The 17,511-nt window shown below is 37.1% G+C and overlaps 1 protein-coding gene and 2 non-coding genes across 3 annotated transcripts; 1 reads left to right on the forward strand and 2 right to left on the reverse strand.

Moving 5' to 3' along the window:
• Nucleotides 1-344: 344 nt before the first annotated feature.
• Nucleotides 345-6,499, forward strand: LOC141605609 (proteasome subunit beta type-3-A-like). The gene is made up of 7 exons (XM_074424456.1): nt 345-567; nt 653-834; nt 1,136-1,243; nt 1,789-1,878; nt 4,006-4,090; nt 5,444-5,538; nt 6,189-6,499. Exons 1-7 carry the CDS (start codon nt 562-564, stop codon nt 6,235-6,237), a joined length of 615 nt encoding a protein of 204 aa, XP_074280557.1. The 5' UTR covers nt 345-561; the 3' UTR covers nt 6,238-6,499.
• A 4,630-nt stretch (nt 6,500-11,129) lies between these two features.
• Nucleotides 11,130-11,236, reverse strand: LOC141610405 (small nucleolar RNA R71). The gene has a single exon (XR_012528315.1). It is a non-coding gene; the product is annotated as a small nucleolar RNA R71 (small nucleolar RNA).
• Nucleotides 11,237-16,889: 5,653 nt separating this feature from the next.
• LOC141609610 (small nucleolar RNA R71) lies at nt 16,890-16,996 on the reverse strand. The gene has a single exon (XR_012527535.1). It is a non-coding gene; the product is annotated as a small nucleolar RNA R71 (small nucleolar RNA).
• Between the last annotated feature and the right edge of the window lie 515 nt (nt 16,997-17,511).

Consider the following 17,511-nt stretch of genomic DNA (forward strand, 5'->3'; position numbering starts at 1 on the left):
TGGTATGGATTCTAAATCCCATACTTGGTTTATATTGTTTGGTTGAACCTTGGAATGGAATGAAATGTTAAACATTATGGAATGGAGTTAGAATCTTGGGTTAAAGGTTGGGTATGAGATTAGAGGGGGTTGGAATGGATTTAGAATCCATCCGGATTCTAACTCCATTCCAAAATAGCTCAACCAAACACTAGAATGGATTAAATCCATTCCATTCCATTCCAACTCCTCCAACCAAACACCCCCCGAGTATGTGATTTTAGGGGTTGGAATGAAGTTAGAATCCATTGGGTATCTAACCTCATTCCAAAAGACTCCAACTGAATATTAGAATGGAGCAAATCATTCCAATCCAGATAGTCAACCAAACGGCCCCTTAATTTAATGGTAAGAATGACTCAAGAATAAAGTGAGGTCTTCTTGCTACCCAAGACATCTGTTGCATTGTGTGAGCTCTTCTTTAAAAACCTTATTCCGAGTATTATTCTTGGTTCTTCTTCACCAATCTCCGTCTCTCATCTACTCACACTCCCACCATCTTCTTTCTTTCTATCCGTTGCAATGTCGGTAAGTTATTCAATTCCTCCGTCAAACCCTAATTTTAAACTCTATTGTTGTTCGATTCAACTTATTCAATTCATGATTTCTGCAGATCTTCGAGTACAATGGGAGTGCCCTTGTCGCAATGGTAGGCAAGAACTGCTTCGCTATCGCTAGCGATCGTCGTCTCGGTGTTCAACTTCAAACCGTTGCTACTGATTTCCAGCGTATTCATCAAATCAGTGATCGTCTCTTCATCGGTCTCGCTGGTCTTGCCACCGATTCTCAAACCTTGTAAATCATTCATTCATCCTCTTTGTGCTCTTACTTTCCCCTTTCCCAATTTTTCATTAGATTATGTAGGGTTTAGGTTGAAAATCACGTTGGTAAGACTGTTTTTCTGTGATTTGTTGTTTAGGGGGAAATATGATTATGTGACAACCTTATAATCTTTGATTTTAGGGTATTGGCTGGCTGGATTAATTAGGTTTTTCAAACTGCGTTGTCCGGGTTTTTGCATTTTATTTGTTGTTTTCGAGGGAAAATGATGTTGGAAAAGCTTATGGATTTGAATTTTGGGATGTTTTTTTTGAAGGTGCCAGCGTTTGAACTTTCGGCACAAGTTGTATGAGCTGAGAGAAGAGAGGAGCATGAAGCCTGAAACTTTTGCGAGCCTCGTTTCTGCTATTTTGTACGAGAAGAGGTTGGTTCCCTTGTTTTATCTAATTACATTCTTTGATTTTAGGTTAGCTGTCATTATTTGTATGTACCTTTATTTCTAACCTTTTGGTTCTATGAGATCTGTTAGAGCTCTTTGAGCTTAATATATTAAGAGTTTCCTAGTAGGGTTCAAATCTCGTTCCTTGCAAGGAAATTCCTCGTCCCTTCCCTTTCAAGGAATAACATATCTACTTACCGAAAACAAGGTCATATAGATTATTTCCTCATTATCTTGCTGAAGAGGATTCATTGGTGTTCAATACTCTTAGGCTCTTAGCATGGTAGTTCCTGGGATGCGTAAGAGGTTTATATACTTATTATTATGTGGTTGTCATGTTGCCACAACTGCACAAGTGATCTTGCTTTCTCTTCTCATCTAGTGGATGAAACCTCTGTGAACTGGAAGTACATTGGAACTCAAGTTGTTTGATTTCAGTATTTGTTGTCTGATTATAATATTTTTTGCACAGCTTATGGATGTGATTGATGTCTTTAAATGTGACCAAAAGTTTTTATTAATTTTTACAGGTTTGGGCCATACTTTTGCCAGCCAGTCATTGCTGGACTGGGTGATGATGACAAGCCGTTTATATGCACAATGGATTCCATTGGGGCCAAGTATGCTCTCTCTTCTCTGTAACTTTGTCTTAAGTTTGTATGAACATTGACTGTGATCATGAGACATTGAACTGTTTTAGACTTTTAGTATGGTAAAAGGAAAAAAAGTAGAGATAAAACAAAAGGCTAAATGTAATGCACAAATCCTTCTGCTGAGGGTTTGGTTTTACTCTTTTTGAAACTCCTTGGCTCGGCATGAGTGCATGACATAATCACCATGGAAATCTATATTTTGCAGTGTCATTTTAATCACTGGACACATCGCAGTTTTGTTGAGCTTTTTAATTTCTATTGTATTTCAATGTAGATTTTGATAGTCGTTTCTATGTATATTACTACATATAGCTTTTGCGATCTAAACTTGGATCCCAGCTAAAAGTATAGAAAATTGGAATGAAGTAATATAATAATCGTTCTTACTAATTTATGTTCTAAATTCTAGGGTTTTGGTTATTCTTTTTTCAACTGGACCATAAAAACATTTGTTTTTCTAAATCCACTACTGAAATAATTTGCATCCATTTGTGCCGAAAAAATTCCATGTTTCAGAGTAACAGTTGTTTATATGGTTTGGACTCTTTGAAGGCCTCAATTTTATAGTGATTTTATTAACAGTGGGTAATGTGTAAGTGTAAAATCCTGGGCAGCAGGGCTTTGTACTCCAGGAGATATAAAATGTAGGAGTACTTAGTAAGTTTGAGTTCCTTATAAGCAGCATACATACAATAGTATTTGATAAGAAGCTATGATTTTCCTTATTGAAAACTAATGATTGTGCAAGCAAGCTAAGGGTGTGTGAGAACAACCCCCCCCCCCCCCCCCCTCTCTCTTATTAGCACAGTCTTGATATTAAATTGAAGTTTCAGCCATGCCATGGGAATAATCCCGCTCGTTGCGCAGCCTAATTTTGGGGTTTTAGTCATCTTATACCCCCTCAAAATGTGGTCACCGGTTACCTTAAAAAAGATTATAAATGGGTTGCCATGAAGTGTCGGGATCCATGTTCGATAATGTTAGCCCTAATTCTTGTTCACATATCTAATACGGACTCTCTCCTTCAACATATTTGATTTGCCCTTTGAAAGTTAGGCATTGAAAGACGCAGGAAGTTGTTTACTTCTGATGAATTTCTATCACCCCTTTCTTCTTAGTGTGATGCAGTGGTTAAAACTTAAAACTCCTACAATACGGCCAATTTGTGGTGCTTTAATTGTGTTTCTCTAACACTCCGAGAGTCTGCAGCTGATCAATAATTCAAGCAGTTGACTTTCATAAAATGCCAAGTAGGAAGCATATATGCATATAGCCCCTTTTCCATGATGTAGGCCAACTCTTTAGATTAACTAGCTCCTGCTGAGTGCGTTTTTACTCTTAAGAAATATTGGCCTGATTATAAGAAAGGATTTGTTCTTCAAGCAATGCCAGATTGATCACTTGTGAAATAGTCATTCCAGTGTTAGTGTGTTACACGGTTTGGGGTGCAGCAGTGTGGCTCACGAATTAGTTCGTCTATACAGGAATGGAGGGAGTTCGCAACCTAGAACGTTGAGCCAAGCAAATTCCAAGATAAAAGCATTTAAAAAAATAGAAACAATGACTCCTTGGAGCTTGGAATTCATTGATGAAGGCCAGGGGTTTTGGCCTTGTGAATAAATTTATGAGGGAATAGGATACAATATGTATTTCTTTTTTACCTAGCTATTATATATAATAGGAGCTAGGGGTTGTGTTTGGTGTGGGAAACTGATTTTTTTTTTTCACACTCCTTTTTCGTTTGACTGTTTGACATGACTGGTTGATATTGGTTGGTGTCTTCAATCTTATTGCATTTTCTGCATGGCGGTTCAGTGGGTAGGCAGGTAGAATCATTGGGTCAAATATAATCCTGGAGTTTTCTTTTTAAAAAACTCAGTGCCAACAAATCATCTTAAAGTGACAATAACCCATCCGAACACGGTCAACATTGGTAGGGTAAGCTAGGGTTCTACGAATTCAAACCCGTTCCTTGAACCCAACTGAACTGGTAACCAACACTAGGTCATCCTCCCTACAGTCTTCAAATGTTGCTTCTTCCAATTTCTTGTAAATAATGTTTGTTGTCTTTGTTGATGATTTTGTCAAATGCAGGGAGCTTGCAAAAGATTTCGTTGTTGCTGGAACTGCGTCGGAATCTCTTTATGGTGCTTGTGAGTCCATGTTCAAGCCTGACATGGTTAGTTCATATCTGTTCTTTCTGCGTTTGAATTCCATAGGCCTGTGTACTCTAAATCTGAATCGATTTTATACACTGTGTTGTCATCTAATGATATGTTAAATGTGTTGGTGCAATATGCATTATCAATGTACTGAACTTTAAATGGCTGGTTGGATTTTGACCTTTGACTTGGCATCGCTGTTGTGGGATTATTGATTAAATCTCCTAGAATTCCATCTTTAGTTGTTGACTACAGGTTGTTGTCTTCGGGTTATGTGCTTCAGTTCTCGATAATAATGTTGAATAGAGGTGGAGTTTTCTGTCGTGATGTGTTTATGAGTATGTTTTGTATAAGGGTTGGGGGGAGGCTGTTGATTCCTTTTCTAGATTTGACAACCAATTATCCGATCCAAAAACACGACACAAAGTTAGCAGGTTAATATTATGAAGTTGCAACTCATTGAAGATTGGGGTTGACATGGATAAGATGTGAAATTTATTTAGGTTGGGTTCGAGTCAGGGATTTTCCGAAATCCTAAACAAACCTGGCACAAATAACCCATTTATTTAAATGGGTCAAAATACATAATTGGGATGGGTTCGGTTGGGTTGACTTGGTAAAAAACCTAACTTGTCTAAAAGTAAGCATCATTAATCATTTCTGAGCTAATGAGTTTGATAGGTTATACTGGGTAGTTGGGTTGTAAATCCTTGTAATACTAAAGGGTTATATGGGCTAAATGAGTTGAAAATGAGCTGCTTCAAATATATTGGTTGCATAAGTGGGTTGAGTTATAAAAAAAGTTAATGGGTCGGGTTAGGGTTAGCCAATGTACCTTATGTAATTGGGTCGAGTTGGGTTGGTGGAAGAGTGACCCCTTTTGAAGTTGACACAGACACGAACACGAACACGAACCCGTCTAGCTTTTCTTGTCGATGTCTTCTCTGGTACTTATTAGGAAAGAGTGTGTGCCTCGGTTTATTGGCAACATTTCCATGTAGGCTGCCTTTTACTTCTCCTGTGGCGGTGTATTGCATGGAGCATGTGTACTGTCTTAATTCGTTGTTTCACATATGCTTAGTATCTTTTTAAATTTTTAGTCTCTTAGAGACTAAGATATTAAGGTACTTTCTTTCAAATGTAGATCTCTATTTGGATATGTCATTCCTTTTAAATCGAGTATTTGCTTAGCTGTCTCCAGCTGTTTAGATTTTCAGTTTTGAAATTTCAAGATAATCCGGTATAATAAGATGTTTTCTTGTTGCACAGAACACATCCGCCGATAATTATATAAGATATTTGGAATCTGACTGCATGAAATGTTTGTATCACAGAATGGCTGATTTGATTTTCATCTGGTTTTGATTCAGGAACCTGAAGATTTGTTTGAGACAGTCTCCCAGGCTCTGCAGGCCTCAGTTGATAGGGACTGTCTTAGTGGATGGGGAGCACATGTTTATCTTGTGTGAGTAAAGTGGTCTTATTTCTTTTTGGTTTTGGAAACTTTTGCTCTTTGTGTTCAGATGTTTCGTTTCTGCTAATATGGGGTTGGGGAAATTGAATGTTTTTTTTTTTATCTTGTGTGAGTGAAGTGCTCTTGTTTATTTTTGCTTTCGGAAACTTTTGCCTTTTGTGTTCAGATGCTTTGTTTGCATTAATATGGGGTTGGGGAAATTGAATGTTTACCTTATGCTCATTGTATCAAATCTCGGCCTCTACACAGCATAGTAACCAGAGTACATTGATGATATCGGACTCAACTACTGAGATCACGCTGTACATTGTATATTGTACCCTAAAACTATACACAAATTCAAATATGAACTCTCGTGAGAATGTCAGATATGATTATTAAATAAGTTAATTATTATGAGTTAGTGGGTTAACATTTAGTGGATTAGTCTCACGCTATAATAAATCACGTATTCATCTCTCAAGGACCACTGTACCCTCCTCAACTGCTTTGTGTGTGTGTGTGTGTGTGTGCGCGCGCGCGCGTGTGGAGAATGAATCACGTGTGTGTGTGGGTTGGATACAAGTTTTTGGATGTTTATAAAGTCTTTTGTGGATGGTTTTGGCATGATTATTGATTAATTGTATGGTGAATGTGTCCAGGACGCCAACTGAGATCAAGGAGCGGATCTTGAAGGGCAGGATGGATTAGTTTCATTAATTAGTGTTGGAACCTGGTTACTCTGTTTCGATACTCTCGTATGCTTGAATTTGATGTGGCTCATTTTATCTTGATTTTTAATTTTCTTAGGGGTTCGAGTGTTCTATAGGACCTGGATTTACTATGACAAACCATTGTCACTGTTGGTTCTTGTTGAATGTAACCATATGTCAAATTAGTGGTGGATCACGCCATCTTGTCTGAATAGCGTATCCTAACTTCTCATATTACTTTCCAGCGATCTTACATTTTAGTATCAGAGCCATACATATATCAAGTATTATTGCAATGTACCGGGGTGGAGTAGGGGTGATAATGAGGCTAGTCGAGCACGTGCTTGGCCTTTTTCCCTCGGCTTATGTTCATGAAACAAAGAAAAGGGTTATGCTCTTTCATGAGCATGATTTACTCAATCATGGACATAATTGAGTATTCTACCCTTTCATTTCAACGCCTTTTTTTCAATTTCATTCTCAATTTCTTCCCTCTACTACTCAACCACAACCTTCCTAAATAAAAAATAAAAAATAATAAGCTACCACCACCTACAACCACCACAAACCATCCACCCTACTGGGTCACCACCACTCCTTCCCTGCCCATCGGTGGCCAGAACAGCCGCTAGGCCCGCCCTTCCCAAATTCATAACCCACCCAGAACCATCGCCCCTTCCATCACACAGCTAGACCCACTGCCTTTCGCCACTCACAGACGACCACCCAAATTCCGTCATCATGCCTCCACCTCGCAACCACCAGCCCTCCCCACACACTATCATCTTTCCCCAAAAAAACCATAATTGAAAAATTATGCTAAAAAACACCATTAAATTAAATTAATTCAGGAACTCAATGTAATCAATTATAAAACAAACTAATTGGTTGTTCAATTTGAGAATTAATGTGCATAATTGAAGAATTGGTGAATTTTTATTAGGTTCTAAGAGAGTAAAATTACTAATTTTTTTTTGTTTGGAAATTTTATGGAAAAATATCCATGAAAACATAAAATTGGTCCATGAAAGAGCAATTACGAAAAAAAAGTGTTTAATTTTCTTTTTTATCCTTTCATATTGGGATTTGAAGGTATAAAATAATTTGCCAAATGAATGACAACTAGTTATATTACCCGTGAAATTCACGGGGCGTTTTTATTTTATACTCGTAGTATATTTGATGGTATGGATTTTTTTTAAAAGAGAATGTTGTTTGTACGGTGGTTCATGTGTTTATTCTTCATCGTAATTTAAATGTACTCTTGTCAAAAATAGACTCAAACGCTTTTTAATTACGCGATAAATTTTTGGGTTTTATAGTTCTATAGTCTTTAGCATAGGCAACTTAATAATATGCCATAGTAGCTTTCTCACTTTTGTAGGTTTAAATCTTGGGAGGTGCTATTTGACAACTTTTAGAGTTAAAAAATTGAAGGCCAATTATTTATTTTTATTTCGCTTTACTATGTACAACATTTAGGGAAAAATAAATTTGAAAACATAAGATGTCACAAGATGGAAGATAATTATGGGAAAAGAAATTGTTGCCGCGTACCAAAAACCTATGTTCGTCAATGACAACCTGTTATGAAAGAACCTACATCTAATTTTAATTGAAGTAATAATCATGGATCTTTTTCATTAACAAAATTTTAACTCATGAGGTGCTCTTTGTTGGCACTTGTTGATTATGTGGGGAACAAAATTAAGAACTTTGCAAAATGAAACTTTTAAAATATGACTAGTTTTGTGGCCCGTGAAATTCACGGGTTTTTATTTGAATTGTTTCTTATTTCATGATTTTATGTCAAATTTCGCAGTTAGAGAATGATATGCGTCATACTTATTATTTGTTTATACACATTGGGCGTAATGTTTGAGATTAAGGTTTAGGTGAGGTTCAGTTCCCAAATTTCTAGTTCAAAATGGGGTTAAGCCGTTAAGTCATTCAGAAACAAAATTATTAGTTGATCACTCTAATTTTTTTTAAAAATTTAGTTGTATTTGTGTTGGGTTCATCTTTAGACTCACTCCCACTGAGTTGAATGTTTTACAAACTCTTAACATAAAATTACAACACAAACGCAATCAATAGTATACACTATTATACATTAATACCACTCTTGTAACTACAAATTTAATTATTGTTGAATACAAATGCTCTTATATGATTTTTTGTGGGCCTACTTTTATCACCGCAACAAATTAAGAACCACAAATTAATCAAGTAATCGCAATATATCAAAATTGCTAGCCCAAAAAATAAATAACTCACATACTACAAAATCGTTCTTGCTATTAAACCTGCCTACGAAATAATAGAATGCAAATGACAAACATCAGTAAAATATCTTTCACGGAGTCAAATTAAGCAAAACAAATCATATAAATTCCAAATAAAAACAACCATATTTCAGCAACTATAATAGCAGGACTAAATCCATAAAAAATAAATTGGAAGAAATTAAATTTACAACAAAAGGCAAGATAAAAATAGAGTGGAGATAACTTACAAAGGAGGAGGAAAATCGTAGAATGGTGGTCATCTTATATGAATTGGAATAAAAGATGAAAACTCATTTCGTTATTATCAGTGGTATATGAACGGTCAAGTTTAATTGAGATCATTCGCTTGCCCATAAATAAGCATTAAACTTCAATTAAATGGATTTAAGAATATCAAGCAACACAAGGTTATCAATGCAATGAAGATAATCATTATCAAAACTTGCATGGTAATTCAATTATATTTAGCTTTACCTTTTAATTTTAATAATAATAATAAGAAGAAGAAGATCATAATAATCTTGTATGAATAATGGATTATAAAAATACCATGTGAAATAAAATTAAACGATTTAGGTAGCGATTTAAGAATATCAAGCAAACATAATATCAATGCATGCAATAAATATAATAATTATTAAACACAACTTGCATGGTAATTAAATCATCTTTAGCTTTACCTTAAATATAATAATAATAATAATAATAATAATAATAATAATAATAATAATAGTAATAGTAGTAGCAATAGCAATAGCAATAAACTTCTTTCGCACGCCATGATCTAGAGAGAGAAACTCTCTCAAGAATTCGCCAATTCACTCTCACAATAGCAATCAAGTCTTAATACTCTCTTAATCTTGTAATCAATTCTTAATTTAGCATTAATACAAATCTCATTTCTTAACTTTTCCTTAATTTCTCTATTGTTCATCATTTATTTGGGTAATTAGAAGATTATTTGGGTTTATTTGGAGGATTGACAACCTTCCATCAATCATCAAGTACTTCTATTATTCTTTTCTTTATTATTTGGAATCATCTTTATAGGTATAATTCTCTCTTAATCCCTTTTTAATTATTGTTAATCATCTTCATTTGTTCATCATGTTTTGCCTTGCTAGTATGATTGACAACCTTGTTAGCATGTTATACTTGATAATGAGTGAGTAGTTTCCTTAACTAGGGTTAATGGGGAATTAGGGGAAACCAACATGGGGATTGATTCATGCTTAATCTAATATGTTTTTATAATTAATTTTCTTGCTTGTTGTAATTCCAACTTATGCACATGTTATGTTTGATGAAATGCGAGCCTATGAATCCTTGCATTTTTTACCCATCACTTATCTTTTCAATGAGACTTGTAAGACATAAACCAACTCGAGTCTCATTAGACCATGCATATAGTTGGATAGGGAGGGTTAAGTCGACTTGTAGGTGTTGTACAATCTAATCGATTCGGCTCCGGGACCCAAACCTTCTTAGGGATTGTAAGATATACACTAACTCGATCCCATCACAACAATAAGTGCTTGCATCTAGTAGAGAACATGTTTGTATGATCAAATCCCATGAATCCCCTATGAACCCATGACACCCTAGTGCTTTTAATCAATTGTTTACATCTCATTTTAATCATCTTGCTTCTTTTCATTGCTTTGCTTTTATATTATTGATTAGTTTAGTTGATCTCCTACCTCAACCCAAATTGTGACACTCTTAGACACAACCATTTGCAATCGAAAATCCTACATCAATACCCGTCCCTTGGGATCCGACCTTTACTTACCTCTTTACTAAGAGTAGAGTAGTTTGTGAAGTTATAAATATTGTTTTGGTCTAGATAACTTTTGACGACGAGTAACAAAACCGATCCGACCAAAAATGGCGCCGTTGCCGGGGACGGTGTTAACTTGATTTGATTTTCTTTGATTGTTTTTAGTTGCGTCTTTCTTTACCTTGGGGAAGTCAAACTCCTCAAGGTTTGTTCTAATTGTTTTCGAGTTGTTTGATATTTTGCATGTCTAGGAGATCACAAGGTAACTTATTACCCATTGATCTTGAAATTGAAAGAACCTTGACTAACAATAGAAGACTTGCTAGAAATACTTTGAGAGGTATTGGTGAGATTGTGGACATTCAACCAAATAACATTGAGTTCATCAACCCTTTTGCAAGAGAAGGAGAGGATAACCCAACACAAAACCCACCACAAAATCAACCCACAATGCCTAAATTTTCATCACATTCCGTACCAACCGAGGAGAAGCTACCAAATGGTACTCCTACCCCACAACACTTAACCGGTAATTTCATCGCAATATCCGCATTCATACAATTGGTTGAGAGAAGTCAATTTGGGGGGATGCCTAGTGAAGACCCTCATTCTCATATGGAGACTTTTTGTGACTATTGTGATGCGATTTCTCAAACCGGAGTTACTCAAGACCAAATTCGATGGGTCTTATTTCCTTTTTCTTTGATTGGTTCCGCGAAACAATGGTTGAAGAGCCTAGACAAGGCTACTCTTGGTATTGACTCTTGGAAGAAATTGACACTTGTTTTCTACAAGAAATTCTATCCTCCGGAAAAGACTAACATGTTGAGAGCCCAAATCACCGGGTTCAAATAAAGGGACGAAGAATCTTTGTATGAAGCATGGGAGAGATTCAAGGATACTTGCCGATCTTGTCCACATCATGGATTTAGCGAGTGGTTCCTTGTATAACAATTTTGGAACGGTCTATTTGAAGACTCCCGAAACATTCTCAATATGGGATCAAATGGTATGTTTACCGAAGTTGATGATAATCAAACATGGAACAAGATTGAGGAAACGGCGGTCCATAACTCACAATATAGTAGACCTCGGAAGGCTACTAGAGGAGGAAAGCATGAAGTGGACTCTATTACTCAATTGGGTGCTCAACTTAGTGCTCATATTGACACCATTAATTTGAAGTTTGAGAAGGCTATGGCTAAACTTGAAGAGGCCTCCAAATCACCTAAGCAACATGTTAATGCCATGGTGGCATCTTCATCAATTCCAAGTGGAGTATGTGAGAGTTGTGGAACTTTGGGACATGACCAAAGTGAATGTAGGGGAACAAGTGAACAAGTAAATGCTTTCCAAGCATACAAGAGTGGTACCCCTTATTCCAACTATTACAATAAAAACACCAAATTCCATCCCAACCTCTCATACAAAAGCCAAAATGTTCAAAACCCTCAAACAACATACCCACCCCACCTCCAATGAGAAACCAAGCTCAAAGACCCCTTTACAATCAAAACCAAAGTTATCAAAATCAACCTCCATACAATCAAACAAATGACCAAGGTTTTGATATTAAAAAAGCGGTCCTCCAAATGCAAAAAAACCAACAAGAATTTTTCACTCAAATGCAAAAGGATAGCCAAGCAAAAGACATCACCATTAACAACATACTAGTTCACACAAAGATGTTGGAGACCCAAATGTCTCAATTAGCATCTTCTAGTTCACGAAGACAAAAGGGGCAATTACCGCCTCAAGGTAATCCCCCAAGACAAGAATCGGTGAGTGCCATCCATTTGAGGAGTGGTACAAGGTATGAAGGGCCGAAGAGGCCCATTGATGAAGATGTTGTGAATGCTAGTGACAAGGAAAGAGTTATTGAAGACTCTAAGAAAGAAGAAGAACCCACCACCATTCAAGAAGTTTCAAAGGAGAATGAAGAAAAGGCTAAAGAGAAGGAGCTTATTGTGATTCGGCTTCCATTTCCAAGTCGTCAAGCTAAGCCTAAATTTGATGAACAACTTGGGAAGTTTATGGAGATTGTGAAGAACTTGGAAGTCTCAATTCCATTTACGAAATTAATCAATCACGTTCCGGCCTATGCGAAATACATGAAAGATATTCTTATAAAGAAGAAATCCATCCGGAAACTTGAGACTATTGCTTTCACTAAGGTGAGTAGTGCCATCCTACAAGGAAGTTCACCTCCAAAACTAAAAGATCCGGGAAGCTTCTCTATTCCATGTACCATTGGCGATACCACAATCAACAAAGCTCTATGTGACCTTGGGGTAAGTGTGAGTGTCATGCCATATTCAGTGTGCAAAAGGTTAGGAATGGGAGAGCTTAAGTGCACTAATATCACACTTCAAATGGCGAATCGATCAACGAAGACACCTTTAAGGGTATGTGAAGATGTGCCGGTAAGAATTGGCAAGTTCTTCATCCCAGTGGACCTTGTTATTGTTGACATGGAAGAAGACTGCAACATTCCTATCATTTTAGGAAGACCTTTCTTACACACCGCGGGAGCGGTGATTGACGTGAAACATGGAGAGCTCACACTCGAAGTGGGAGATGAAACGATCACTTTTAATCTTGACAAGACAATGAGAGCTCCCCGACTACATGAGCCATGTTTCATGGTTGATCATTATAGCCGAGAAAGTGATAGGAAGAAGTTGGCATCTCAATGCAAAGAACAATATATGAGTAAAGAATCACCACCTATATGGAAGAAGAAAATGGGTAATCTCCGCTCTATCCAAAGAGCAAGAATGTTTCAAAAAGAATGAGAGCTTGAATAGCTCACCACCACTCATGACAAGAGAAGAGGAAGGCCTCATTGGCCATAATGACAAGAAGAAAGAGGAGTTGTTCTCATCAACTCATGATACTATTGGGCAACAAGTAGACGAAGTATGCGGTCTTTGGGATAATGAGTTTGAAGGGATATTCAATCCCTATATCGGTACTGCTATGACCCAATGATGAGTCGTATTTTAGTCATATTTTACCCCGCATTTATACTTTATTACGACTCGATTTTGTGCGTTTCATTGATTAAATAGCTCATTTATTACTAATTTATAATAATTAGTCGTACTAGTTGTATTTAATAATTAGTCGATTTTATATAATATTAGTATTAGTATTATTATTATTATTATTATTATTATTATTATTATTATTATTATTATTATTATTATTATTATTATTATTATTATTATTATTATTATTATTATTATTATTATTATTATTATTATTATTATTATTATTATTATTATTATTATTATTATTATTATTATTATTATTATTATTATTATTATTATTATTATTATTATTATTATTATTATTATTATTATTATTATTATTATTATTATTATTTATTATTCTAATTTAATGTGTAGGTGAAACGGGAAAGCAAGACGGAGTTTGAGACGAGATAAAGAATGGCATGAATAAAGTCAATATTTGACCTTGTCAAAGTCAACTCACTCACTTCACCATCAACCTTTTCTCGCATCACCAGCAGCAACATTGCAAACAACTTCATCAATTACCACCACTCACCATTTCACCATCACCATCAACACACTCGCATAAACCACGGCCTGCCACCATCTGATATCAAGCCTCGCAACCCAATTAAATTCCCGACTCCGCTAAACCAGAAAGCCCGTTCCATCACCAACCACCTGCACCGTACCTGCAAACTTCACCACGCATCAACCTAGCACCCGACACCTGCTCACACAAGTACCAGCAGCAACAACAACACGATGTCATTACCACCATCAAAACTCTAACTCTTCACCTCTGCCTCACCCCCTTTGCCTATTTGCAGCAACTAAGATCTCCATCATCAGTCATCATCATTCGTGTCCCTGCATCTTCATCATTGTTTCATTCCCCTGCCATCTCCACTCCTTTCATCACCATCAACAACACCACCATATTCGCCCACCATAGCAACCATTCCCCATCGCCTTTTCCGATTCCCTGCCTTCAATTCCACCACAGACCACCACTCAATCACCACCATTTCCTATATCAGCAACAACGACTAGCAGCAACTGTACACCATCAGACAACCACAGTTGCAGCTGCGACCTTGGCGCGAAACCCGACTTGGTCATCGCCATTCAAACTCGACAACAGACGACCTCCAGACCACGAGTCTCCATCTTTATAACAACAGCTGCTCTCCGCCATCATCAAGCATGAACTCGGGATCGAAACCGAGTTAATTGGAATAGAAGCAATCGTTCTCTGAGTCGGGTCACCGGCTGCCGCCTACCCAACCGGCTGGGAATACGCAAAGAATTGACTCCATTTCCCAGAGAACTCCCAGTCGGCCTTGTCACCGGTTGCCGGCCAACCGGCTCGCGGCACAAATCGTATCAAAATTGATTCCCAGATGGGCAACCATCTGCCGACCTACTCACCGGCTCAGAGCACATCATTTTTCATCCTTTGTTTCCAAAGACTTCCCAGCTGGTGTCAAGCCCGGCGGACGGCCGACCGGCAGCCACCCCTTGCTGCGGTTTTGTCGATTAAATTCCCCTTCCCCTTTTTCCTTTTCTTTGTTTTTGATTGTCTTGTTCTTTTTGATTGGTGTCGTTGATTGAAGGGGAGTAGGATTATTATTATTATTAATATATGATTAATTTTATTAGATTAGTATAAAAGGAACACCTCATTACAACACACCTCAACATTTAGACTACACTACCTTAGAAATTAGATTAGAAAATTAGATTAGTTCATTCTCCTCTCAAATATTTGTAGAACCCTAATATTTCCTCTCTCATTTTCATTCAATAAAAAGTAATCTTTCCTTAATTATTAATCTAATTATTCTATAATTTATGCTAGTTCTTCATTTTCTCAATAGTTTATATTTAGTCATTTAGGTTGTATTTGGAAGACAAGAAGAAATTAATATTCCATTATTATCCAAGTTTGTTCCTTTCCTCTTTGTTGGTACAATTCTCATCTTTTATTTACAATTAGTTCATTAGTTTACATTTATTGTTCTTTACTTGTTGTTTTCATTCAAAGTTTCTATCTTTATTATGTTTAGCATGTTTGTGTGTGTATTGCTCCATCTTATTGTTAGATTTTCATCCTTAAACATGTGTGAGTAGTCCTCATCTAGAGCTTAGGGGGATCTTGGGTAGTAAATGGGTGTGAATTTGGGTTGATAACATATAGATTTGGGTGTTTTAATGGTTGTCACTTTCTTGCACATGAAGTGTGTGTAGAATTGCTCCTATGAAAGTTTGAGTATTTTCTCACATGTTTGGTTATCTTGGTGTCTATACTAGTGGATGAACAATCTTGGTGTGTAGACTATTGGATGATCTTTGTGTATGTGTGTGACGAGATTTGGTTAATCGCATGAAAGTGGGTTAATGAATTTCTAGATGTCCTAAGACATTAGGCATAATTCCTTTGACTATTTGAATCACCTATTTCCCATATTTGCCTTGTTTCATGCCCAATAACCCGAGTGAACCCGAAAGCTCTAGTCTTTCTCATATTGATCAACTACATTTTCATTTAGTTTAATTTGATATCTTATTCGCATCTTAGTTTACAATTTAATCAACCTCTTTCATTTGTTTGAATAAACTAAAGACTAAAACGGACTAAGTATACACCCCTGCCATCTTTGTGTTCGACACTCGACTAAATACTACTTTTAATTGGGTTTTATAAATAGTTTTTGATTGGGAAATGACGGTAAATCCCTATATCAAAATGGCGCCGTTGCCGGGGATGGCGTTAGGTTATATTTAGTTTATCAAGAGTCTTAGCTTTAGTCTTATCTCACTTGTTAGTTTTTTTTAGTAGTTGTGTGTTTCATTGTAGAGTGTATGATTTCTTGCCTTCCTCTAGTGTGTAAAGACACTAGGAGACTAACGGTTTATTGAGTGCATGCCTAGGAGGAACCACCAAGCTCTACTCTTCAATTCCGACCCCGAGAGGCTTTTTAGAACCTTGAGGACAAGGACCCTTGATAGAGTTCGGAACCCTCCACGGGCAAACATTGATCAACCAAACTCACACACCCCGCAAAATATTGATACCACAACCACACTTCAACCAAACATCACAATTAAAACTTTAATAGAAAACCCTTTTCATAACTTCCCTATTCCAAATAACCCACCTCAATCACCACCCCCTCATATACCAAATCCTCCACCACAAATGGCTGTACGAGATCACAACCGGCCTAACCATAATGATTCATGTAACCCTATTAATTTTGGCACCTTGGCCCCAAACAACTTTGAAATGCATCCCGCCCAAGCCGGGTTGATTGAGAAGGATTTGTTCGGGGGGCATATTGAAGAGGATGCCCATGCTCACCTCCGGAAGTTTAAGAGGAAGGTTTCAATGATGAAAAAGAATGGGGTGTCCGAGGACACCTTGAGAATGATGTTGTTTCCGTTTTCATTAACGGGCAAGGCGGACCGGTGGTTGAACATTCACCCCCCGGATACCTTCACGACCTGGGATGCCTTGGCTAAAGCATTCATGGCCAAATATTACCCTTTATCGAAGACCGCAATGCTCCGTAATGAGATTCATACATTTCAACAAGAAGACGGGGAGTCTCTAGGTGAAGCTTGGGACCGATATCAAGACTTAATAGCAAGTTGTCCCCATCATGGAATCCTGGAATGGTACATCACTCAAACATTCTTTCAAACTTTGCTACCGAGGACTAAGGAGATGGTAAATGCCTCCGCGGGGGGAGGATTTGATCACTTGAATGATGAAGAAGGCACGACATTGATCAAGAAAATGGTAGACTCGGAAGCAAACTATGGGTCGAGAGGAAACATGCTAAGAAGGAATGGCAAGTTCCCTAAGGAAAACTCCTCCAACTCCGAGACAAATGCCAAGCTCGACTTACTCACAAAACAACTTGAAAAGCTACAAAGAAATCAAGTGCACCAAGCCTCAACCTCACATGGGCCACCCATGGAAGAAGTTGTACAAACTTCAAGTTGTGAGCTTTGTGGAGGGAGCGGTCATACCTTTGATTTGTGTGCCAATAACTATAACGGTGACTATGAAGAGAATGTTCAAGATGTTAATGCTTTCCAAAGCTATAACAACAATACAAGACCACCAATACCACCCTACAACAATCCCAATGTCTACAATCCAAACAATAACTTCTACC

This window comes from Silene latifolia, chromosome 10 (assembly GCF_048544455.1).
Source record: "Silene latifolia isolate original U9 population chromosome 10, ASM4854445v1, whole genome shotgun sequence".
Lineage (NCBI taxonomy): Eukaryota > Viridiplantae > Streptophyta > Magnoliopsida > Caryophyllales > Caryophyllaceae > Silene > Silene latifolia.